Raw genomic sequence first — 27,296 nt, 5'->3', positions numbered from 1 at the left:
CTTGTTGTATACAACTCTCTCTGGTCTCACCCTTGTCCACCGCTCATCCAAGGACAAATGGGGGCGGGGAAGAACACAAATTTACATAGCAGCTCAAGGTTTCTCCTCTTAACAATCTTCTCATGCCCTTTCACTGACACTGAAGTTTTAGAAATCAGTTTGGTCCCCCTTTAGCCTACCAAAGGTGAATTTCTTCACATTGTTACTCATGCATAGAAAGGCACTAACAGGAGAAAATCTGAACAAAAGAGGGTTCCATGGTCCCTTTAGATGCTGCTTATGTAGCTCTGCAGCTGAAACCTTTGATCACTTACTGGTTGACTTCAATTTCACACAAGCAGTCTGGAATTTAGTCCTTCACAGTCTTAGTGCTCCCCCCCTCCCATACATCTGTCTTTTCTCTTTACATCTCCTGTTCAGACAAAAATCCTCAGAAAAAAGCTAAAAACGCAGTCTGGAACAACATCAGGCAAGCTATCCCAAAATGCCTTTGGTGGAAAGTGTGGTTGGCTAGAAATGACAACGTTTTCAACAATAGGCTTCTGAATTCAATGGTAGTGGTGGCCAAAGTGAAAGCCCTCTTGCTGGAAATTGCAGGTAAATTAGCTCTCGCCTCCTCTTTACCTTCAGAAGCTTCTACGTGGCTGGGATCCTACGTGACAGGAGAGAGGAACGATTCAGTTAGCAAACCAATGAATGATCCTTCTTAGCGCTTGCGACTCACTGAAGGCGACTTTCACACGTGGTGGCAGGGGACCTGTTATAGACATATTTGGGCACTGCAACCCCAATCTCATATGTCCATAAACCAAGGGCTTCTAAGCCCCTAAAAGTGTTCTTTCATACCCTAAAGGAACAAGGTTAGTTGATTACATCATCTCTGAGAAGTTCTCCCTGAAAGACTACTTAGAACTGGTCAAACCTGGACCATACAGACTGCTCAGTGCTAAGGGTACGATGCATCTCACCTGCCACATCCAAAAAGTGTGATGCATACTGAAAAGCCCTTCTGTAGGGTGCGATGAGCGAGAGCAGACAAATGGTCGATGCAGTTGGCTAGGTGGAAACCCAGAGAATCTTCTAGAAACTACCCATTTGACACTTGCTTCTCTGAATTTGCCCAGGGATGAGTAAGAGATCATGAAATCTCCAAGTGGAACCAAGAACTATCAAAGAAATGACACTAATCAAAATCCCAGAAGCTGACTCACCCACCTGCAAATATCTATATATGGATCCCTCATCCTAGAGATCCAAAGGCTAGAATTTTATATTTTGTGAGGAAGTGTTGTTGGTTTCTCTGTGAAACATCATAGTGTTGGGTGATCTAGCTTTTCATGAGTTGAATAGGGCTTTTATGCTAGGAGGATGGCACTGGGTCAGACCAGTGGGTTGTAATCCTCTCTTCTACTACTTCTATCAATAAAGCTATTTGAGTTTTCCTCCATATTCTTGTATATTTCTGAATCTTGTATTGATATATGCATTTGTATGGTTAATATACATCTAATCCTATATTGTTTATGGTTATAGATCTCTATGCTTTGATGGTATTATGTTGCTTTGACTCTACAGGTGTTCTTTGAAGCAGGACAAGTAAGGAAGGAGTGGTGAAGCTCTGTCAAAGGAGGGAGGAAACAAGCAAGGAGCCAAGTGAAAGACTGAGGTTGGTACTCTCTGCTTCTCTCTCATCTATCTCTCATAAAGGAAAACACAAGTAACTTTAGTTTGTTTGTTTCTAAGATAGCTACCCGTCTTAGTGGGACTAGCAGTTCTGAATGGACACTAGTTTTCCCGATAACAAAATGGAGACTCCGCTGCGGAATGAATAGTTTTTTTGCTTGTTTCTATTTGTTTTATTTATAAACTACAGACGGAGCTTGAAGTTAAGCCAGCTAGCCTTCGAACTTCTTTTGCTATGCAACTGCAAAGTAGATCAATGATGCTTCAGTCAATCTCCTGGTTAGTTTATGAACTGAACATCTGACTTGCAAACATCCTAAGTGCCCTGGTGGTAGCTCAAGTAACCTCATTATATCAGCCCCTGTACTTTATGTTTACTACCTATCATTAGCTCAGCCTAAATCCCTGAACTAAGCTGCAAACTGTGAGCAAAAACCAAGCTCAGTCTCGTCCTTGGACCATCGCACTGTCTCTCATTGGCAGTCTAGATGCATCGCACCTCCCATGTGCTACAGGTGAGATGCATCCTTGTTTCCCTGTGTTATAGGTATGATGATTGAGTGAGACTATTTCTGCCTCCCATGTGCTGCAGGTGAGATGCATCCTTGTTTCCCTGTGTTATAGGTGCGATGATTGAGTGAGACTGTTTCTGCCTCAAGATTTTGGTTTTTTTCTTCATTGTCTTCAACTTTATTCAGTAGTTTTGTTGTCTATGATCAGTATATCACTGTTGAAACTCTCTTCCTTTGCATTATTCAGCCTCCATTGATAAATAATTGTGAATGTTTTTATGTATTTTTCATCATTTACAGTTCTCCTTTGCAAATAGTAGCTTAATCGAACTGTCGTCTTTTGATTTGAAAGTGTCGCAAGTGTCGTTTTCAGTCAAAGAAAAGAGTGTCATACAGTCTTCCTCTTTTAGATAGTCAATTACACTTTTGCTATTGTATTTGATTTGAATAATTAATTCTTTGAAGTGTCGAAAGTAGTTTTCAAGTCGAAATTGAAAGTGTTGTCTAAATCTTCCTTTCATTTTTGACAAAGAAATTGCTAAAGTGTTGCTTTGAGAAAAGATAGTTCAGATCTGCACTTAGTTTTCTTTTTGTCATTCTCACATTAAGGAAACTAAAAAACAAATACATGCATGTTCATTTGCATTTAGATTGCATGTGTAAATTGATTTAGGACAGTGCATCTTAGTGTGTGCTCTCTGCTCTATGTTGAAAGGATTTTACTTCTCTTTCCTTAGTAGATAGGATTTTCATTGCAAAAGAAAGTAAATGATTGTTTATCATCTTATATTGCATATTTAGGAATTGTATATCTACATCACGCAGTAAACCTTAAAGTCAAACTTCTTAAGAAAGATCAACTGTAAAATAAATTTCAATGAACATAAAAATGCTTTGGAACCTAACGCACATCATTTAGAAGTCTAGGCTAGAGACGTATTCTGGCGTCGTAAAGCCTGGTAACTATCGTTTTCATCGTAGGTTGGGTGATTCCTCCTCTTTGATACGACAGGTGCCAGTACGGACTTGTGCTCCCATGTACTGTCGAGTATATATTGGGAGACCATAATAGGCTATATCCTTTATCCTTAGGAAGCCGTGTCTGTTGCCTTATCAATCGTAATGCACTGAACACAACATTCGGGAAGATTGACTGTTGTACCTTAAAAAGTATTCTGCAGTTTTGCGTTTGCTTTGGCAATCCCTCTGTCTAGATTTCTAGAGTAGTCACTTTCGTTCCTTTTCAGACTCCTTAAAAGAAAAGGTCCATCTGAGCACTTGTCACTTCAGGCTCATTAAAAGTTGAAGGCGACTTGAGTCATCTTTAGCTTTTTCTTGACTCTTTAAAATTGAAAAAGCAAGTTGTGTCAAAGCGTCATAAAATTTATTTTAATCGGAATAATGTTACTGTTCCCTAGTTGGTCTTAGGTTGAGAAAATGGAGTCCACCAATCAAGGATTTCCCCTTGGGGGGAATCCTAGTCCCTTCTCCTCTTAGGGAGATGTTGGTGCACATCATATGGCTACATTGTCCCTTCCAGGACTTAGAATTGGCCTACCAATATGGCTTTTCTGGACCTCTGTCGTTCAAAACACCGTGATTTCTGAGCAATCAAATCAGCAACCAAATGATACTAGAGTTACCCCCCAACCTTCTACTTCATTTGTTTCTCCCTCTCCTTCTTCCTCTTCGCTTGGTGAAGCTAGTAAAACTAAAAACCAAGTAACTGAGAAGAAGAAGAAAGGGAAGGAGAAGAAGAAGAAGAAGCCAACAGCAAAAGGGGGAAACCATGCATCATCTGGCGAAAATCCACACACTGCACCATCCAAACCTAAATCTCCATGTGTCATTTTCAAAGGAGACCACTATCATTGAGATTGTCCTTGCATCCCATGGATCTTAAGGGACTGGTCTCCCCACTTGCACAATCTGGTGTCCTCAACCTCTGACGATCATGTTGAAAGTACACCATCAACTAGTGAAAACGAAGTCAATGGACAAAAAGGAAGATCTAAATTTCCTTGTAGACTGTGTGAAGGCGATCATGCCCTCCACCGTTGTCCCTTCCTAGATGAAGCTAAAAGAGTCTTGGATAACTGTCCTGCTTCACCGCTACGACTTCCTCCTGGATACAAGAAACTCTTGCCGAGTCCATCACTAGTTGAAAATCCAATTGACACACCTTTGTTGTCGATCGAAGCATCTATCATTGGAGATAAACCCTCTGATTCCACATAGGACCAAAGTCAACAGGTCAAGACAGCAGTCAGCCCAGTCTTGTCTTCAGAAGGTCTACCTTCAGATGATACAGTCACCAAAGAGAATGAGAATTACACCATTCAAATTATTTTTGTTAACACAGAGTTCGATGAACCTGGGGGAAATCTACCCGTTCCTTTACTGCAGGAAGGAAGTTCGTTAGAGATTCAACCGGCCATCTATTCCGTCCCTCCTCCAAGCAATCTAGTCGTTTCCTTCGATTGGAATCTACTAGGGATACCCTGCCTACCATCTAATGTACCATTCCGAATCATAGTACAAGCTTACAGAATGATCATGGTTGGTACTATCATAGATGAAGGGGCTTCCGTGAGTATCCTTTCCTCCACTGCTTGGAAAGCGCTTGGTTCGCCATCGCTTCTGCCTGAGATTCAAAATTTGTCAGGCTTCAACAAAGGAACCAGTCGACTGTTAGGGATCCTTCCAAATTTGCCTATAACTTTGAGAAGGAAAATTGTTTATCTGAATGTGATGGTAGTCCAAGGGCCATTAGATTACAATCTACTCCTTGGGCATGACTACATTTATAGCATGGGAGCTATTGTTTCCTCACTCTTTTGAGTGATGTGTTTCCCGCATGAAGGCAGAGTGGTCCAGCTTGTAGACCAGCTTTCATTCCCTGGTTCAAACACAGCTACTAGTCAAGTGCCATCCCTAACTAGTATTTTTACACAAGGAATGTCTCATCAACTTCCAGTCCGTCCACCTAATGAGTGCTAGTGATTCGGTGATTGTGACTGAAACCCAGGAGGCATGTGCCATGGTCTGCTTCGGCAGGAAAACCCCAGATATAAGGTAGGTTTCCGCGTAGGATATATGACTAGTCTGACTCCCCTGTCCATTTAGGAAAATGGAAGTAGACTGGAAAAGGATTCCTCCATCAAAAGTTATGTCTATTCCCGACAGAGCCAAGGAAGTGTTTTGTCTGCAAATGCGGATGAAACAATCTTGCTAATGCAAGAACTTCTGTATGGTAACCTGGAAGCTCTATTTCGTTATACCTGGGGGCATGCAAACCTTTTTGCATGTAAGTGAAAAGAGACCATTTATTTTCTTAGTTTGTAGGCTCTTAACCCTTTAAACTCGTAGGTTGGTCGTTCGTTGGGAAAGCTTCCTAAAAAATGAACCTATTGATGAGACATCCTTATTATACGACTAGCACGAGCAATGTTTCTGCAAAGTTCAAGCTAGTTAAAATAAACCTAGTTATGAGCATATGTTCCCCAAGAGTTTAAGCTCATTAAAAAATGAACCCACTTCCGGTAAATAACCTTTGTGATCACATTACTATCAGCTTTTGAGCCTTGGTCGTGCTCTTACCATCACCTCCACTTTTTAGCCAATCATCCGCCTCCACTTGATTGTTTACCCTTTCGAGGAACAAATGCGAAGAGTGATTCTATTAGCCACTTTCTTTACACTATCATGAATGAAAAGTTCCAAAACTTACCTAGAACCAGCTGCTACCCGAAAATATCACTCATTCCTAAAGACGAGTCTCTTTTAAACTCTTTTTAGACTTGTAAAATATAAAAATATTGACGAGAAATTAGCCTCTCCAGCTCGTTAAAGTCATTGGAAGCGCCATCCCTCCTCTAGATTTTAATCTTTTTGGACCTGAGGGATCATTACACAAAAATATCAAGCACTTGTCTTTTTCGGCTCGTTAAAGTGATTGGAAAAGTCATCCCTTTCGTACCGTTTTATACTTTCTCGGACTTAAGGGATTATCCTACAAAAAGGATTACTGGAGTTTCCTTTCTGTCTCTTTTCAGAATCTCTAAAATTGAAAACGACTAAGTTATCTTTGTCATTAAACTCATTAAAATAGTAGCGAAAAACTTGTCCATGCAGACAAGAGCGAGTTTCACTATCGCTATGCTCGCTAAAACATAGGGACAGGTTTGCCTGAAGGGAAAATTATAGAACAAGCATATGTTATCTTCCTCAAGCTTGACAAAAAGAAAGAGGTACTAGTCAGAAATGACTGGCGAAAAATTGGGAAGAAAACTTGAAGAACTTTATTGGTAGTAGGTCGCTCTTGAACATGACACTTTCACTCCATCACCATGATTGAGTCGGGTTGGGTTATTCCATTCATCGGTCATATCACCATTGGTCCTCCATACCATCCATTTTTGGGGTTAACGCTACCAATCCATTTTAGTGTCACCGATATGTTCAAGAGAAGTGACAGTCACTCAGAGAATTCACCAACCCAGCTAACATCTCATCCACTGCAATACCTTCACGCTCGATTCTTTCATGACCACCACCCTGAACCTTGTATCATCAGATCGTTTTCACCTCCACAAAATCATTTGCTCCGTTTCGTGTCATAGATGTGGGATTCATTAAGGACCTCCTACGATGGGTCACTTCTTGTCGACATCAGCTCATTATCCAAGAAGTTGACGTAGGAACAACCCTTTTAGTACTCTTAAGCTTGCATGCCTCAATGGCAAGTTTCTCACTTCCGGCGACAGGTTTACATCAATGGCCTTCGACCGGAAGATTTTGCGTGGTGTTCGACATCGACTCATGTATTCGCACCACGTGAATTGTACTGCAGTACCTTTAGGGTCATTATCATTATCAGTGATTCCTCTCGTGCCTGTTAATAGCATACATCATTGGCTGGTAATCAGGCGTTGTCTTTCCATGTTCGACATCAAAACATATTTTCACATGGATTGACTTGTACTTCTGGCGAAGATTGAACGAGTTTTAAGACCTCGGATCTAGTTTCATCCATACGGACTGCGATATATTTAGGAAAATAAAGACATCAAATGTACATCATAGCTGCACAGATAATCATCCAAGCTAAGGGATGATGGCTCTACCAGAATCATCAGTCTGTCACACAGACGGTTCTCTGTCATATGTACATGAAAATGAATTTATAAAGTTGAGCATGGGAATGCCCGCCTCAGCTAGATCATGAAAAAATTATGAAGATAATGTATTGTATTGTATCTTATTACAGGTCACCTTCCAGTTCGAAAACCTCGAATCCTCATGATAAAGCATTTCACCCGACATCAAAAGATTTATGACCTCATGCTTTAGGGGGCAAATGTTATAGACATATTTGGGCACTGCAACCCCAATCTCATATGTCCATAAACCAAGGGCTTCTAAGCCCCTAAAAGTGTTGTTTCATACCCTAAAGGAACAAGGTCAGCTGATTACATCATCTCCCAGAAGTTCTCCCTAGAAAACTACTTAGAACTGGTCAAAACTGGACCATACAGACTGCTCAGTGCTAAGGGTGTGATGCATCTCACCTGCCACATGCAAAAAGTGCGATGCATACTGAAAAGCCCTTCTGTAGGGTGCGATGAGCGAGAGCAGACAAATGGCAGAGGCAGTTGGCTAGGTGGAAACCCAGAGAATCTTCTAGAAACTGCCCATTTGACACTTGCCTCTCTAAATTCACCCAAGGATGAGTAAGAGATCATAAAATATCCAAGTGGAACCAAGAACTATAAGAGAAATGACACTAATCAAAATCCCAGAAGCTGACTCACCCACCTGCAAATATCTATATATGGATCCCTCATCCTAGAGATCCAAAGGCTGGAATTTCGTATTTTGTGAGGAAGTGTTGTTGGTTTCTCTGTGAAACATCATAGTGTTGGGTGATCTAGCTTTTCATGAGGTGAAGAGGGCTTTCATGCTGGGAGGATGGAACTGGGTCAAACCAATGGGTTGTAATCCTCTCTTCTACTACTTCTATCAATAAAGCTATTTGAGTTTTCCTCCATATTCTTGTATATTTCTAAATCTTGTATTGATATATGCATTTGTATGGTTAATATACATATGATCCTATATTGTTTATTGTTATAGATCTCTATGCTTTGATGGTATTATGCTGCTTTGACTCTACAGGTGTTCTTTGAAGCGGGACAAGTAAGGAAGGAGTGGCGAAGCTCTGTCAAAGGAGGGAGGAAACAAGCAAGGAGCCAAGCAAAAGAATGAGGTTGGTACTCTCTGCTTCTCTGTCATCTATCTCTCATAAAGGAAAACACAAATAACTTTAGTTTGTTTGTTTCTAAAATAGCTACCCGTCTTAGTGGGACTAGCAGCTCTGAATGGACACTAGTTTTCCCGATAACATGACCTCAAAAGCCACGATCTTCTTTGATGGAGCGTCCAAAGGGAACCTAGGAACTGCAGGTTCAGGGGGTTTGATTCTTTCCTTGGATAGATCGAGTGAAACCGACTACAGTTGGGGTCTAGGCACTAGCTCGAACAATCAAGCAGAGAATTACAGTCTCTTAGAAGCTTGTCAAATTACAACGGAGCTAGGTTATAAAATAATTCAAATTTTCAGAGACTCGGAGCTTTTGATTAAAATTTTAAACTCCAAAGATCATTTTTGTAATCCTGCATTAAACAAAACCCTGCAGCGAATCCAAAACACTTTGAAATAATTTGACAGAGTTGACTCTTACCACATTCTGCGAGATTTAAATAAGAAAGTAGACTCTCTGGCAAATAAAGGTTGTCTGCTACCTCAAGGAAACCTTAGCCTCAATGGAGGACCCTGCTCGCTTCACCCTCTACCTTAACCAAGCTACAACAGGCAGATCTGCATTCATTGGCCTCAACCCTCAGATTGAGCGTTGTACTCAGAATTTAGAAATAAAACCCAAACATGGAGGAGTTCTTCACTTCAGAGCTCTCTAGAGAGATGTTAAGCTTCCAGCCATCTGCATTGCTGCACAAACCTCCAACCATCAACCTCTCTCCCCCTCTAGCGACCACCTTCGCCTCTTTCCCTCCCCCCCATTAGCGCCTCTCCTCCCAATCAGTCACACTCAAGAACGCCGAGCAGCAAGCAACCGTAGCCAACAAAAGGAACAAGCAGAAGGAATGGAACAACAACAGAAGTAACAACAACAAGAAGGAACAACACAACAACAGAAGGAACAACATAATAACATAAGGAACAACAAGCAGAAGGAACAACCGCAACCAACAGAAGGAACAACGAGCAAAAGGAACAACACAGCAATAGAAGGAACAACAAGCAGAAGGAAAAGCACAACAACAGAAGGAAAATCAAGTAGAAGGAACAACCTCGGCCAATAGAAGGAACAAAACAACAACAGAAGGAACAACACAACAATAGAAGGAACAACAAGTAGAAGGAACAACACAACAACAGAAGGAACATCAAGCAGAAGGAACAACCTCAGCCAACAGAAAGAACAACAAGCAGAAGGAACAACACAACGACATAAGGAACAACAAACAAAAGGAACAACATGCAGAAGGAACAACGCAACAAGAGAAGGAGCAACAAGCAGCCCAAGGGGAAAAGAAGGAAGCAAACCAAATGGAATCCAAGACAAGAAAAATCAGCCCTCCCAGGAGTAGTCAGTCTACAAACCATGAAAAAATACCAGAGAATCCATGTTATGTAAATTTAATTTACTAGTAGGACAATATGTTAAACAGTATTCAAGAATAACTACAGAAACATATGAATTTTTGAATATAAGCACAGGAGAAGGGATTGTGTCCCCAACACATTCTCACAACTTAGTTTCCACTTATGCTACAGTTTATTGTAATAGGAGCTTGCTCCACCTCAACTTTTGGTAATATATCCACTAGCCGATCTTGTTAAAAAAAAAAAAAAAAAAATTGCTATCTTGGTTCTGATTTTCCTTTGTGAAATTTATACTTGGTTTTTTACTTATCTCATATTGCTTCTTTCTAAATTCCTTTGCATAATGAAATTTCTTCTTACAAAAATGACATTGAACTTGAGATTTATCATACCTCTGACCTTGTGCTTGATTTTGGCTTGGGCCATGACTTGAATTTTGATTGCTTCCCCTTCCACTTGAGCTCGAAAGACTGCCTCTTCTGCCTTTGTGTGGGCCTCTTCCTCCTCCTCTAGCATTTGATCTTCCTCTGCTTCTACCTTAACTAAATGAAACTTGTGTCTTGAAGGCATGCTCCAATGAGGAGTTTGTTGCTCTATTCAGTCTATGTTCATGAGAAATCAATGATGCATGAAGCTCATCCATTGAAAATTGTGAGATATCATTTGTCTCTTCTATGGCCACAACAATGGCATCAAACCTTGCTGGTAGACTTCTCAAAACTTTCTCAACTATTCTCCTTTCCTCAAGTGTCTCACCATGAGACCTGATTTGAGTAACTAGTCCAATGACATGTGTAAAGAGTGAGTCTACAGTCTTAGACTCTTTTATACAAATTTTCTCAAAGTCTCTCCTCAACATTTGTAGTTTTGTTGTCTTCACTTTTTCCATGCCTTGGTAGACTGTCTGGAGGGTGTCCCACGCTTGCTTGGACTTTGTTGTTGTTGTAATCCTTGGGAAAATACTTTCATGAACTGCTTGAAAGATGTAGTAGAGGGATTTGGAATCCTTCTTCCTGTTGTCCCTTAACAAATCCATTTCTACTCGTGACAAGGCATTGTATGTTATTGCATCTGCTAGTTCTTGGAATCCATTCTCCACCAAATCCCAAATGTCTTGAGAAGAAAACCGAACCTTCATTGTCTTAGACTAGTAATCATAATTTTTTCCATTAAATTGAGGTATCTGAGGATTATTCAATCTTGTTCTTGACGATGCTAGTTCTGACTGTAAAAAGACTCTCACTACTGGTAAATACGCTCCAAAAAAAAATCTACCTTCAAAAAACCTTTTTACTCCCAGTAAAAACACTTGTTTTTACACTAACAGAGTTTAACCTACTCTGATACCACGTGAATGAAATTACAAAGGGTATAGGAAAAGAGTTTTTCCCTCAACAAATCACTTATCTTCAGTTGTGGCAATCAAATCGTGATTGGACTGGAGCTTAAAAACACAGAGATTTAACGCACAAGAAACAGAGTAAAAGAGAGTAAAATTTGAAGCAACACAATTAAATTTTGGAATATAATTCTAATGCATGAAATAAATTCATATGGAGGTTGTGGCTCCTTCAAAACTAAAATAAAATGTCTTGTGGCGATTTACACTTCACGAGACATTGCGGAGAAACAGGCTGTAAATCACGTGCCCACCAATACTTTCTCCATGATTTTATCCTCTTGACTTCTCAGACTTACACCCCCTGGACTAAAACTAAAAACCCCTTCACATCTATATTCCAACATACATTTCAACACATAAATTTATGACAAAGTCAAAGTATTAAGACATGGTATGTGCGCTTGTACAAAATAATGATTTTCTGAACTTGCAAATGTTGTGGAGTGTAAGTAATAGTTCCGGAGTGAATGTTTTCCCATACATATTTACCAAGCCTTCATTAAATGTGTGATGTGTGTTGCGGAATGATATAATGTGTTGTTATGTTGCGGAATAGTCAGTTTGTACTACTACTCAAAACTTTTGTCCCCTGTAATTTATGAAAAATTGGAATGATGCTGCCACTAGCACTATCTTTGGTAATTTCTTCGTGGATGATATGGGATCTGATTAGAGATTAGAGGAACACTTGCCTAGTAAAGAGACAAAGATAAATGAAAAATTGGAGAATATGAGGGAAATGTGGACAGTTTTTAAAGTGGGTTTGCGCTATGTGGCCTAGATTGTGTTAGGCTCGATACATGTGGGATGGTGGATTGATGTTTCGTGGAATAGTTTTGTCACGGGAAGTGATTCTTTTTAATGGTTTATTTACTTCTTCAACAAGTTTGAAATTATGAATTTTGACACGTGTGATTTGATAAAGATTAAATATTTTCTAATTTTGAATTTGTATAAAAATTTACATCTAACAATAAGGAGAGTGAAGTAACCTTATGTTTCTCGAAAGAATAAACACAATTTCAAAGCGTAAGAACCCGGCAAGCAGATAAGATCTCTCTCTCTTGGTGCACCTAAAACTCATTACTACGTTGGCTGTTGTCCGTCCGTACCTTTTCAGATAATTTATCCATAATAATCGGTATTTCCCCAAGCATTACTGCTGCCAATCAGCTTGCGTAGTCCCAGCATACATGGCATATCTCTTTTTCCTCCTCATATACAAGGCACTGGGCACGATGCCCTAACACCACTTATAACTGTTCTCAGCGTGTGTCACATCCACCCACCCAGACGTGATTTGTTTCTTTGGTTAACTGGCAGTTACATCAAGCTCTTCATCCTGGTACCCGTTGCACCATGGCACCCATTCACCAGGAGGGTATCCATACGTCGAGTAGGCTCATGGAGACTCCGTCGTCTGCCTAAAGTACCAACTCACTACGTGCATTTTTGGTCTAGGGTGAGCTTGCCGAAATCTCGACTAAAGGCCGCCATCGCTCCAGATCTCCTTTACAATTTCGTGCAGGTAAAGCCCTTTAAATGGTAAACCAAGCCAAGCAAGCGGGTTGGGTCGGTCAAGGTATGCCCAGGAGAGCGGTTAGGGAACCGGATGCGGGTTGGGGAAAAGGATGCATGGGAACAGCTAGGTTCGGTTAGCTATAGTTCGAGTGAGTAGCCGCTTGGTAGGGTTAGCTATTGTTCCCATGGAGTAGCTTTTGTTCACCTAGTTGATGTAGTCTACAGTGTGGTGGGTCAAGCCATTGTCTGAGCTTAGGAGGTAAGAGCTAGAGCGTGATAGCTACTGAGCGTAGTAGCTGCTGACCGTAGTAGCTGCAGTAAGGTGCTAGGTCTCCAAAACCTGATGCCGTAGGTTCAAATCCTATAGAGCGTGATTCTGTTCCTATCAAATCCAACCCTCAAAATTATCGATAATTCATTCCAACTGGAACGAGCAATGGAATCTGACCTCCCAGGAAAAGTAGGAGGCCAATGAAATTGGAGGATATTCCAGGATCAAATATCCAATTGATCACCACGTCGGTATTGTGAATATGCAGTTACGAATAATCCGACCAAAGTTATAGGAATTAGACCTAACACAATTCCGGATGGCAAAGCCTCAATCAAGCAATGGGATAGCATTCTCACGTTGTTCAAATCTACGGGGATATTATCACTCGAATCCTTCTAAAAGAAAGCAAGGAAGGAAGGAACTACTTGCCCACTCTGATGAATGAGGGAGATGAAATGACATATATAATATATGCATTGTCGAAGGATTGACCGGGCTTATCAGGACCTTACTGGGTTGACCGGCGCCCCTAAGTCATATGGGCTCCTTTTGGTCGAGCGATGCAACATATATAACTTGTATTGCTCTCTCCCTTTAGGGTCGAGAGGGAGACAGATACAACTAGCGTCATATCCATATATCCTTATATCCCTTTTCGGCAGTTTCCTACAAAATGGCTTGAAACTGTCGAATGCCTCCTTCTTACCTGGGCCAATCGACTCCTTTATACCTAGGTCCATATACTAGTAATAGGTCTTAGTTCACCAGGCTTGAATGGTTTAGGCACGAATAGTCTATACATCGGCAAGAAATGGAAGGACGAGGTGCTGAGAGCCTCTAGTATTTGGGTAAGCTGACTGTTGTCAAGTTGATACTCATCCAATCTCTTCTGTTCGTTGTGAATACGATATAAGTCCTTCACTTCGGTGATAACACTGGGAGATACATTGACGAATTTGTTGGAAGACCTGGTGAAATAAAGGTCCTTATGGTCGAGCCTGCTTGCGCATCCTGAAAGGCCCTATTTGGTCCTTGCCCGATGCGGACAACCGGGTCAACCTCCTCTCCCTTATGGTCTTTAGGCCTTACGACTCCTTGCTCTCCTTTTGTCGAGCAAGCAATCAATTCCTTGCACTAGGAAGCACAAACGCCACTTTCAATGTGAAGTTGGGTTATCCCATATCACGAAGCTGCTCCAAACAAGCCAGATTGATTGGCCCAATGCATGAATGACTAACTCCCCATTTAGGTGCTTCCGCTCTACAATCCCACCTTTATTCCGCTTTTCGGCGGGAAAGAATTACCAGTCGAGCACCTAAAGGTCCTTATGGTCGAGCACCTCTCCTCTCCCTTGGGGTCGAGTACAGTAAGCAGGTAAGTGAGGGGGAAAATAGAAGGCAGTTAGTTAAGTGGGTTGATAGTGGTAAAAGTTAAGGCGAGTAGGCTTATCAAAGCGCATCACATGAGGGTAGAGGAAGCAAGCAGCATACCAATGGGCGGGTAAACGGTCGATATTGAGACCTGCAGCCCATGGAAAGCGGATGGATGGGTGGATGAAAGGGAATAAAGACTCGAGTCTATTTTGACCGGACCTTACCGAGTAGCCTGGGCCATCCAAGCGGAGTAGTCAAGCCAAGCGGCCCAAGCGAGTATCCCCGCCCAACAATCGATTCCATCCCGGGAATTTATTTTCCCTAGAATAATCACAATTTAAAAAAAGAATAATTTATTTTCCCAAACAATGAGCACCACAGAGAAATCGATTAAATTCCACTACCTAAATTTCTATCACACCTTTTATACAAACCCACCTTTTATACAAACCCCTAGACATTTCATTGGTTAACCTTTCATACAACCCATTACACTTTGATGGGTTAACCATGACTTCACCACACCATGTAACTCTCTTTCATTTAAAGGAACTCACCGGCCATATCACTCTTTTTAAACAAATGATATTTTTGATAAATTAGCTAAATCGGTTTGCACAGAGTGAAACAGGAATAACATCTGTAAGTACATTTCTTGGAAAATGCATAGGCTATTTGTGAGACCAAGATACAATTTTGGTCGAGATTCGCTTTCAACTAATCAATTTTTTACATTTTGAGAGGGACGTTGAGAACATTTTCAACGAAGAAGGACGACTTTGTTTATGGTGAGTTATCTTGACCAGCTTTTCAATGAGGAAGAATGACTTTGAATGGTTAAGTTATTAATTATATATATATATATATTTATATTTATGTAAAATAATATTAATAAAGTAGTTGATATATGTGGGCTTTGTTTACCGATGCCACAAATTCGTTCACATGGTAGTTTTTTTGCAATAAGTTGGTAAAAAAAATTCAAAAAATTTGAATGCTAGAGTATTTGAATCATTTTTTTGATGGTGGAAATGGATTCAACACTATCAACACTATCAATAAATTCTAGACAGTTGTAACCCAAAATTTCAAAATTTTCTACTGGATTTTTTCATAATCTTGCAAGTATTTGCATTATTTTCTCGTCTAATTTGTTGGTTTTTTAGACTACACTAATATATGTGGATTGTTGATATTATTAGTTTTAAAAGTAGGAAATTACATTAATTGACATATTTCATTCACTTTATTAATGTGGGGTTGTTAGTGAACAACCAACTTGAGTGGAGAGACTTAGCAGACCATGATCGATTATGGTTAATGATGGTTAACTATGGTTGACCATGGTTGATGAGTGTCAACCGTGGTTGAAAAGGTGGATAAGGATTAACCATGGTTGACTAAGGGTGGATGAGGATTTACCATTGGCGAACATGGTTGACCATGGATGACAGGTCAACCAAGGTTGATAATTGTTAATATGGTTGACAATGGATGACCATGGTAACCATGGTTGACTATGGTTGACTAGTTGTGCTTGTTGTCCATGTTGACCATCTTTGCACATGGATAAACTTGTCTGAGCATAGTTGACTATGGTCAACTATGGGTGAACATGGTGAACCATGATTCTTGACATTTAATTAAAAGTGAATATGGTTGACCATATTGACGATGGATGTCCATGGATGGCCATGTTGAACATGGTTGATCATGGATACTATGGTTGACCATTGTTGACTATGATTTAATCATCACTAAATATAGTTGACAATGGTTCACATTGGTTTGATATGGTGAATTTATAGTTGATTAATCTGTAAAATATTATGGACGTTCCATTGGATAATTTTCACAACAAATTTAATAAAAATATGTTGAAATATTAAAATCTAAACTATGAGGGTTAAATTTCCTTAGATTTTTGAATTTATTAAATTACCATTTCTACATATATTATGGTAAAATAAAAAATAGTGAAAAATGAACCCTCACAAACCATGATGAAGACAAGATATGTTATGGGAAACATTTATGAGAGAAAACCCTTGTGGAAGTTGAGGCCACTCTACTCTCTCTTTTTGTGAATGAAAATGGTGCAAATACAAAGGAGTGAGATGTGTGGCCCGTGGGATGCTACAAAGCACAAACCTTCTTTGTTTTTTCTCTCTCTCTCTCTCTTTTTCTCTCTCTCTCTCCATTCTCAGCTACTTTTCTCATTTATGGAACAAAATGAACCCAAATTGAATGGAACCACTTTTCCTCCTAGCAGCCTAGTTATAACACAACTCGATAGGCAACTAGTGGTTAAATTTGACTCCTTCAACTCTTAAATAGAGTTACAATATTGACCATTCTATAATATTCTTCATCACTGTCACATGGCTAGCCCATTTTCCATGAGTAATAGGGTTTACATGGAACCTCTTGAATCGTGGTGGACAAAATAGGAAGGTCAACTTCCGAGTGACATAAATTTTACATATTGACCCTGTTTGAGGTATTTTTTGTGTCATTATAATGGTATTTTAGTTTATAAAAACACCAGGGGGTTTAACACATGTTAGAGTTTTTAGACTCCAAAAAACTTCATTAAATTCACAAAAATTCCTTTGGAGGGTTTTAAACCCTAATTCACCAAATTGGAACCCAATGGTAAAAATGGTCCTATAAGCTAATTCTTTATTTTTTCCACTCTGAAAGCATTCATATAGATGCAGAATAATGCAATGATCCAATCCAAATCATACCTCCCATTTTGGGAGGCTTTTGGTCCCCAAAATATTTTATTGAATGAAGTGAGGAAGATTTTCCTCTACCTTCTCCCCAGAGTACCATTTAGCCTTACTTGGAAGCTGCCCTTTCAACGCAATATACCAAAGGTCATGTTGCCCCTGTCTTGTAGTTCTAGACCTCTTTTGTAAAATTATTTTTATAAACTCTGTCTGAGCATTCGGTGATAAATCCTCACAAAAGATAGGACATATTCCATTTCTTAATTTAACATGGAAGGCTCATAGAGTTTTGGATCTTCTACTTTTACCACTAAGTAAATGTGCATGTACGAGGGTAGATTAAGTTTATAGGCGTTATCTCTCACATTTTCCAATATTCCAAGGGGCCATATTACAAAGCCTTAATTTTCATACTAGGACCTTATAGTGTGACCTTGTTCAAATATAACCATATTATATCTCCCACATTGAAGAAATTTTCTATTACGTGTCGATCATGCTTGCCTTGGTACTTTTCTTTTGAATTTTCAATGTTTCCTATACTTACAGATGGATCTTCTTGATATTTTCAACAAAATGTTTTACTCTTAAGGCGCCCCCTTTGAAATCCTCCCTTAGTCCTCTTTGCTATCAATATGCAATATCTAAAGGTGAAGGTGACAAATATACAAAACAAGTTTCAAACGGAGACTTACTCGAAGAAGTGTGGATTTATATGTTATAAGATAGTTTTATATATACCAAGTTTTCATCCCAAGTCTTCAAATACTTTTAATTGTAACCCTCTAAAAGTCGCACCAAAGTTTTGTTGACACTTTTTTTTTCCATCTATCTGTGGATGGAATGTTGTGGACCTATTCACGTGGAAAACATGTGTATATTTCATATGATAAATATACATGTTCCGGTCCTATAGGGACTATTCATTTGAAAAATATTATTGTTAATCATGGTCAAATTTGTCAAATTGTGTTCACCCATGGTTAACATGTTCAAACTATGGTCATCATGCCCAACCATAGCTAACCATGGTCAGCCTTGATCAAACTTGGACAAACATGGTTAAACATATTCAATCATAATCTATCATACTCAACTATAGTTAAAAGTAGAAAAGTATTCTCATCCACAGTCAACTCTATGTTAACCATAATAAACCATACTCAACTATAGCTTGAACACATGTAGCCATAGTCAACCTTATTCAACCATAGTTTTTTAATTCTCCCCATGCACTCCAAACATCAAGTAGTACCACATCCATAACTTGAACATCTTTAACCATAGGCAACTATAGTCAACCATAGTCTATTAATTCTCCCCTGCATTCCAACTATCAAGAAGCATCACATTAATAAATTTAATTGATACACCATACATATCTTGAATAGTGTATAAAAAATAGAAAATAACATTAATATGCCTATATCATTCACATTTACTAATATAAATTTGATAATTTCTATAAATGATGTATTATGTAGACACCTAAAATTCCAATATCTTTCACTTGGATGATAGAAGAATAACCTAACTTTGTTATAAAATGTTTAATATCAAGCCAAATCCACCCACCATTCCAAGTAGGGTGATGAAACTTGAATTTGGTATTGGTTCTCTCAAGTACTTTTTGTTAGGTAGGAATATCCATCCTCAGTGCTTGTACCATGACTATTGGCAAAGACAACGATTATTTGTCATGTAGCTACTTCCTTTGATAATGAGATGTGATGATTACCATGGGGTATTATATAATTACTTAATTTCTAGTGGAGATGTGTAGGTGTTAGGCTTAATCTAAAAATAATAGTATGTCAATATTTTTTAAATGTTCACTCAATATGTTGAATTTATATTTCTTTACATGTTATTTCTATCCACTTTTTATGTAAATACTTCTTAAATTATGATGGGAAGTAATTAATGGTAAATATGTTATTTATGTGAATATGAGCTCTTTTCAAAGTTTTTATTTTTGGATTAAAATATAACTCAAATAATCATGCATGAACATTGGAACGATATTAATAAATTATGACATAAAATATTAATGTAGTTATCACATGACATTATATTATGGAAAGTTTACAATAATACCTTCAAATTATGGTCCAATCAAATGTTTGAAAAATAGTTTATGAGAAAATTAGTTGTTAGAGTCTTACTCGAGCTAATAATGATCTTGTAACCATATTTAAAGTTAATAATAAGCACATAAAAACTTAATACTTGCAATAAACTTACAATATCACAAGATTCTTAACCATGGATATTCAACCCCACTTTACCATGGACATTATTAACATTTAAATAGGATTTGTTACAATATCATGGGTCAATGCCATGGCGAATCAATGCTACATGCCCAAAAATCATAACTCATTTCATAATCAAAATATTTTATAAATATTTTATGTTAATTTAATTTTGTAATTTTTTAATTAAATCTAAAAACAAAAAAGGTTATACTTTTGATATATATCTAAATCCCTCCCTTCATTACTACTACTAAAAATAATAGTCCCATAGAAATTAAATCAAGGTTTTCATAAAACGAAAAATGAAAACATTCTTTAAATGGAAATGTGAAATTTATATAATACTAGCCTAGATCCATCTTAATTTTGGATCTACCAAAACTGGAGAGGGATCAAATCTCTTTTCACTCCAAAAGAGATTTGCACCTCAAGAGATTTGATCCCTCTTGACACTTGTAATATATGGATATACTATATTTAGAGTATTAATTTTATGAGATTTTTCATTATTTATGTTTATGTGTAATGTAAAAATTAATACAATTATGTTTTTTTAATATAAAAAATATAATTGATATATCTAATAGATTAATAAAGTTAAATTTTTACTCTTTCAAAGAGATTTTTTAAAGATTAATTATACTTTTAATTATAATTTTTTTAAGATTAATTATATTTAAAATAAAAGTTTATGATTTTTTTTTTTAAATAATTGGTTTATCAAATCATTTTTTAATTTTTTTTTTTGAGATTTTTTTGAATAAATATATTTAAAATAAAATCATTTTTTAATTTTGTTTTTTGAGATTTTTTTTGAATATATATATTTAAAATAAAATTTTTATATTAAATCAAAGATTTTTGTAATCAATGTATATAGATTAAAAAAATTATGTGAAAAATTAACTCAAAATTAAATTTAAATAATATAAAAATACGATCATATTACTTCAAAAATGCACCATCAATTTCTATATTTTAAATTACAGTTTAAACAATAAAATATTTTAATCTCCTCAAAAATTTATCGCAAAATTCCAAAGACATAAATGACCAAGAAGTAGTTAGCCGAAAGCCTTCATTTAATTCATTAGTATATTACAAGATTTCCTTGTACATATTAAGTTGAAAATCATTACCCATGGTTGCAAAAGCCTCTACCAATGGGCAAAAATATTACGTCCATAGATTATATCCACACAATGTCGTACAAGAGGATTTTGAACATCGCAAATCCCAGAGAACAAAAATACTTTTATGTAAATGGCATTACGAATTCTGTGCAAACTCCTCAAACATCGGATTTCTTATTGACCATTAATATCATGTTGAAATGCTAATTTTCACTGGCGTGGAGCGACAGCGACTGCAAACAGTTTTATCTTTGCGATGCGATGAGATCGCAGATCGTAAATCGCATGCATGCTTGGAGCCTTCGTCTGTTCACTTGATTTCTCCGATTGCGATGTTGCGATGTGATCCGATCGCATATCGCAGATCGCACCCAAATGTTAATGCTTCATTTTTCTCTTCAGCCGAATGCGATTTCGCGATGCGATCAAATCGCAAATCGCTTATTTTAATGATTGAAGTACAAACCTGCAAAATAAATTTGACGTGAAGTAAAAGTTTCATTTACTGCCAGTTTTGTCAGCAAAACAGTAAATGTAATTTACTGTGGGTTGGTAAGTTTTGGTAAGGATTTTAATTTTATAGTTTTTTATTTTCACGGGAATTTTGTCTTAGGGCATAAGTAAAACAATATGTAACTTTTATGTAGTTCAGTGTATGTAATGAAAGCAATGAAATGCACAGCAGTGCGATGAAAAAAATGGAAAGAACGCAACAGCGTAAATGAAAAAATTTACACACCATTGAATCTTTGAGAGACAGAGTTTTTATTTTGTTTTTACAGCAGTGAATGTAAAAGAGATTCTTACACACAGCAGTGTAAAATCTCAGGAGGAGACAGAGTAATTTTCTTTATTGTTAAATTTCACACGGGAGATATTTTGTCCCCTGCAATCATCAGCGCCATTCAGAGTTCCTCCGTTCATGTTTCCGTCTTTTCTCGCTGTTATGCTGAATCAGGTTGGTGCCTGGAAGAGCTCGACTGGAATTTGAAGTCACGTCATGAGCGCAACGCCATGATTATTCCTGTATTTTTTGCCTTGGAGCCTAAATACCTGCGTTACATTGAGAGGGGCCTTTACGCGATGGCCTTTGAGGAACACCGACGCAAAGGCAGAGTCGCCATGGAAGTCATCCAGAAATGGAAGGCAGACATGGTCGAAGCCTCCATGATTTCTGGCCTATTGTTCAAGACGGATGAAAGGTGAACCCTACTTTACTTATTTATCACTGAATCTGCGAGATTGGTTAAAAAAAGAAAAAAAACCACTCTTGCATTTATCAAATTCCGTTATAACTTTCCTAAATGCTAATCCTTATATGTGAATATATATGTTTTTATCAAATTCCGTTATAACTTTCCTAAATGCTAATCCTTATGTGTGAATATATATGTTTTTATCAAATTCCGTTATAACTTTCCTAAATGCTAATCCTTATGTGTGAATATATATGTTTGCTTTTCCAGTGACTATGGGGAGATTTTGGAGCAAATTGTGGATAGCGTACTAAAAGAGGTATTTAAACGGGAAGCGTCAGAAGTGGCTAAATACCTAGTCGGCCTTGATCAAGCGGCTGAAGATTTTCAAAATGAAATTCTGCAATACGCTATTCAAACGGTACAATGATTGTGGGGATTGCGGGAATGGGCAGCGTAGGAAAATCAACTCTCGCTAAACATCTCTACAACTTGAAATGCCCAGATTTTAGTAGATCAAGTATTTTATGTGAAATCAGAACAGGGGATTTGCCATGTTTGCAGCAGAAGCTTCTTCGTGATCTGCTGGGTAATTATGATTCGTGTCATATTGACATTACCTCCTAGGCAATAGGTATTTTACGAAATTGGTTACCACGTTTACCCCCAGCTTTTATCATTCTGGATGACGTTGATAGTATATATCAAATAGAGAGTCTGCTATATGTGGATGCCATGGCATCCAGTAGTCTCATATTGATCACATCTCGTGACAAGGAAGTACTCAGATGGTCTTCTGCAGAAATTGTAGTTTATGATATAAAGCCATTGCGTAAAAGGCATGCCAGAGAGCTCTTCTGCCGGCATGCTTTTTCTCAACATATACCATATGAAGGATTCGAAGATTTGGTCGAGGGGTTCTTGAAAATTTGTGGAGGACTACCTTTGTCCTTGAAAGTTTTGGGCGGACTCTTTGTTGGTCACCGTAGCAAAGAGTACTGGAAGTTCCAGCTGGAAAAATTGTCTACAACGCTGCCACAAGAGATAATAAAGTCATTAAGAGTGAGTTACGAAGCCCTGGACCCAGAGGAGAAGGAGGTATTCTTGGACATTGGTTTTTTCTTAGTTGGAGAGGAAAAGGAATTAGCGATTCGAGTGTTGGAATAATTATATGGCAACAGCAGAGTTGGGGACTATCTTGAAACTCTCCATCAAAAATGCCTCGTGGACTTTCAGAGTGACACAAAACCGGAAATACCGTCCCCTATAGACATTTTTGATGGCATGTCGAATGATAAAATTGAATACAGGAAACAGAAATATCCGATAAGACTCGTTTTAGCCTAGTAACAACAGTGTTCAGTAGCCCCTGTGGATGCTTACCTTTGTTCACCGTTTTGTTTTCTTGTTTCAGATCATCCGAAGCAATAATATCTGTATATCGATTACGATGCACGATCAACTCAGGCAATTGGCGATACATATTTCCTTAGAAGAATTTCGCTGCTTCCCAACGCATAAGCCACTGAGGCTCTGCTTATACAATATAGTCAATTTTGGCAATCCCAGGTATGAGTATTTAGTCTTTGTATTATTTTATTTTATTTTATTATTGTTTAAAAGATAGAAATTTAAACTCGTTAATCTGTTTCTCAGGCCGCATCAGGCTTACAATTACCGAGAATTAGGTTATGGAATGGTAAGAACCCATTTTATTCCTCCAGAGACATGAGACCTGAAGGTGACGTCTCCTGAAGGGATGGATATTGAGCCGTAATGTGGAGAAAGGGGGTGGATGGATATGTTGGGAATTTTTCTGCTAAAATTCCAAAAACAAAATCACAGAACAGAAAACAATGCTCTGTTTTGCACAGGGAAGCCACAAAAAGAAATTGTTTGCTGGAGAACAGAGTTTCACCACACACATAAAAGATTTCTATTCATTAATAAAACTGCTGATACAAAAATATATTCTTCCTCTTCCTGAGGGATTACACCAAGAACATTTTTTTAACAATAAAAAAAATTACTCTGTCTCCTCCTGAGATTTTACACTGCTGTGTGTAAAAATCTCTTTTACATTCACTGTTGTAAAAACAGACTTCAACTACAGAGAATTACATTCACTGCTGTAAAAACAAAATAAAAACTCTGTCTCTCAAAGATTCAATGGTGTGTAAATTTTTTCATTTACGCTGCTGCGTTCTTTCCCTTTTTTCCATCGCACTGCTGTGCATTTCATTGCTTCCATTACATACACTGAACTACATAAAAATTACATATTGTTTTACTTATGCCCTAAGACAAAACTCCCGTGAAAATAAAAAACTATAAAATTAAAATCCTTACCAAAACTTACCAACCCACAGTAAATTACATTTACTGTTTTACTGAAAAAACTGGCAGTAAATGAAACTTTTACTTCACGTCAAATTCATTTTGCAGGTCTGTACTTCAACCATTGAAATATGCGATTTGCGATTTGATCGCATCGCGAAATCGCATTCGGCAGAAGAGAAAAATGAAGCATTAACATTTGGGTGCGATCTGCGATATGCGATCGGATCGCATCGCAACATTGCAATCGGAGAAATCAAGTGAACAGACGGAGGCTCCAAGCATGCATGCGATTTGCGATCTGCGATCTCATCGCATCGCAAAGGTAAAACTGTTTGCAGTCGCTGTCGCTCCACGCCAGTTGAAATTAGCATTTCAACACTCCCCTTTAATTTCAACTGCTGGGTTTTCAGTCATACCCAGACGTTTCCTTAAAAACTCAAAACTTTTCTGTCCCAAAGGCTTGGTCAAAATGTCCGCAACCTGTTCTTGAGTGTTGCAATGTTGTAAAACAATTTCTCCGTTGTTCACCAATTCTCTGATGTAGTGTAACTTTGTATCAATATGTTTCGTTCGCTTGTGAAACACAGAATTCTTGGACAACACAATAGCTGAACTATTGTCGCAAAAAATCACCGTTGTTGTTGCCTGCTCTTGGCATAGAATTCTTAACATTCTCCTCATCCAAACTGCTTGACACACTGCTGCTGTAGCTGCCACGTACTCTGCTTCTGCTGTAGACAACGCCACAATTGGCTGTTTCTTGGAAGCCCATGAAATTGCTCCTTTAACATACCTCAGAATCCTTTTTGCTGCCTGCCAATGTGCTTCCTTTGGCCTCTCCATGAATCTGGAAATTAAGCTAACAACAAACATTATGTCCGGCCTAGTTGCAGTTAAATACATAAGGCTGCCAACTATGCTCTTGTACATGCTAGGATCAAAATCCTTGCTGCTGTCCTCTTTGCTGAGTTTTAATCCCATCACTGTGGGAGTGATTGCTACCTTGCACTCTTGCATATTAAATCTGCCCAACACTTCATTTACCTATTTTGCCTGTAAAAATCACATCATCAACATACAACACTACAATTAAAATTTTACCATCATTTTCTTTGATGTAAACGGTGGGTTCTCCCTCACACTTTGCAAATTCATTTTCCAGTAGATAGGAATCTATCCTACTGTACCATGCTCTTGGTGCTTGCTTCAGCCCATAAAGAGCTTTCTTCAATCTGCATACTTTGTGCTCTTGGCCCTTCTTTTCATAGCCTGGAGGCTGTTCAATGTAAACCTCTTCCTTTAACACTCCATTTAGGAATGCTAACTTCACGTCCATTTGGTAAACTTTCCACTTGTTTTGTGCTGCTATGGACAACACTGCTCTTACGGTTTCCATTCTAGCAACCGGTGCGAAAGTCTCCTCATAGTCTCTTCCATACTGCTGCTTGTATCCCTTGACAACAAGTCTTGCCTTGTGCCTTTCTATCTTGCCTTCAGCATTACTCTTGGTCTTATAGACCCATTTAACTCCAATGACTTCTTTACCTTTTGGTAGCTCAACCAAATCCCATGTCTTGTTTCTTTCTATGGCATTCATCTCCTCATCCATAGCTTCTATCCATTTCTTATCTTTAATTGCATCTTCGAAATGAATAGGGTCATCAACATGACAATACAAAGCAAACAAGGAATTCATTCCTTCATCATAAATATCACTTAAATTTCTGAATTTCTTACCTCTTTCATTTGGTGTGCAAGTGCTTGAAGACGCACTTGAATTTCCTCCTTGTGGTGTGCTTGGAGAAGTACTTTCATTTCTCCTCAAGGGTGTCCCCTGTTGTCCTTGTGTTGGCACTGCTGTTTGGGGATGTATTTCAGTCATCTCCTCATCATCTTCATCATGAGACAAACAGTTTTTAACATTAACTGTTTTCTCTATGCTTCCATCCCAAGCTTCCTCCTCAATGAATTGAACATCTCTGCTCACAAAAAACTTCTTGGTAGATGGGATATACAACCTGTAAGCTTTGGATTCCTCACTGTATCCAATGAAAATACATTTCTCCCCTTTGTTGTCCAACTTTCTCCTTAGCTGATCTGGAATGTGTGCATAAGCCACACATCCAAAAACTTTCATGTAGGTGACTCCTTGCTTTCTCCCACTCCATGCTTCTTCCAGCACTTTGTTCATCACTGCTTTTGTTGGGCATCTATTCAAGATATATACTGCACAGTGTACAGCTTCAGCCCAATAATCATTTGGCAAATGCTTTGCCTTTAGCATACTCCTCGCTATATCCATGATTGTTCTATTCTTCCTTTCGGCAACTCCATTTTGTTGCGGAGTGTACCTTGCTGTAAATTGCTTATGAATTCCATTTTCTATACAAAACCGTAAAAATTCTTTGGAGATATATTCACCTCCTCTGTCAGTTCTCAGAACTTTGATATGCAGCCCGTTTTAGTTTTCTACAAGTGCCTTGAAATTTCGAAATTTTTCAAACACTTCACTTTTGTTCTTTAGGAAATAAACCCAAGTTTTTCTAGTAAAATCATCAATAAATGTTAGAAAGTATTGGCTGCCTGCTAGTGATGGAGTTTGCATCAGTCCACATAAGTCTGAGTGGACAATCTCTAAGGGTGCTTTTGCCCTTATGCCTTTCCCTGATGGAAAAATTTCTCTGTGTTGTTTTCCCAAGATACAATCTTCACAAAGGCTGTCTGGTGTCTCTATCAATGGTAATCCTCTTACCATTCCTTTTCTACTTAACAAGTTTAGACCTCCAAAGTTGAGATGTCCAAATCTCAAGTGCCACAACCAATTTTCATCCTTTGGTTGGCTTTGGAAAGCCTCTTGTGTCACTGCTGCTATTACTTCTTTATTTTTCAAATCTGCCCTTACTCTGAGAGGGAACATCCTGTTCCTCGTCATCTTCACTTCAACAATGCATCTTTTGTTGGGTGCTCTATCCATGATGGTGCATACATCATTTACAAAGAAAACATTGTAACCATTTTGAACACGCTGTCCAATACTCAATAGGTTACATTTCATTCCAGAAACATAATAGACATCTGCTATGGTTTTCTTTTCACCTTTCTTTGTAAATATTTTAACTTCTCCTTTACCCATAACATAAATTTTGTTATCGGTCCCAAGTGTGACTTGTGACTGCACACTT

At 38.2% G+C, this 27,296-nt stretch overlaps 1 protein-coding gene across 1 annotated transcript in view; it reads left to right on the top strand.

Annotated features, from left to right (window-relative positions):
* The window catches only part of LOC149243722 (TMV resistance protein N-like), a 29,919-nt gene extending 6,978 nt beyond the window's left edge, over window positions 1–22,941 (top strand). The window contains exons 3-5 of the mRNA XM_089371287.1: window positions 21,537–21,780; window positions 22,045–22,195; window positions 22,402–22,941. Of these exons, the coding sequence (XP_089227413.1) occupies window positions 21,537–21,780; window positions 22,045–22,195; window positions 22,402–22,941 (935 nt within the window). The remainder of the gene's footprint in view (window positions 1–21,536; window positions 21,781–22,044; window positions 22,196–22,401) is intronic.
* Window positions 22,942–27,296: the final 4,355 nt, after the last annotated feature.

This window comes from Pinus tabuliformis, chromosome 8 (genome assembly GCF_031772625.1).
Source record: "Pinus tabuliformis cultivar Carrire ecotype Pingquan chromosome 8, CPIR1, whole genome shotgun sequence".
Taxonomy (NCBI): Eukaryota; Viridiplantae; Streptophyta; class Pinopsida; order Pinales; family Pinaceae; genus Pinus; species Pinus tabuliformis.
This window is presented reverse-complemented; position numbering and strand designations above follow the sequence as displayed.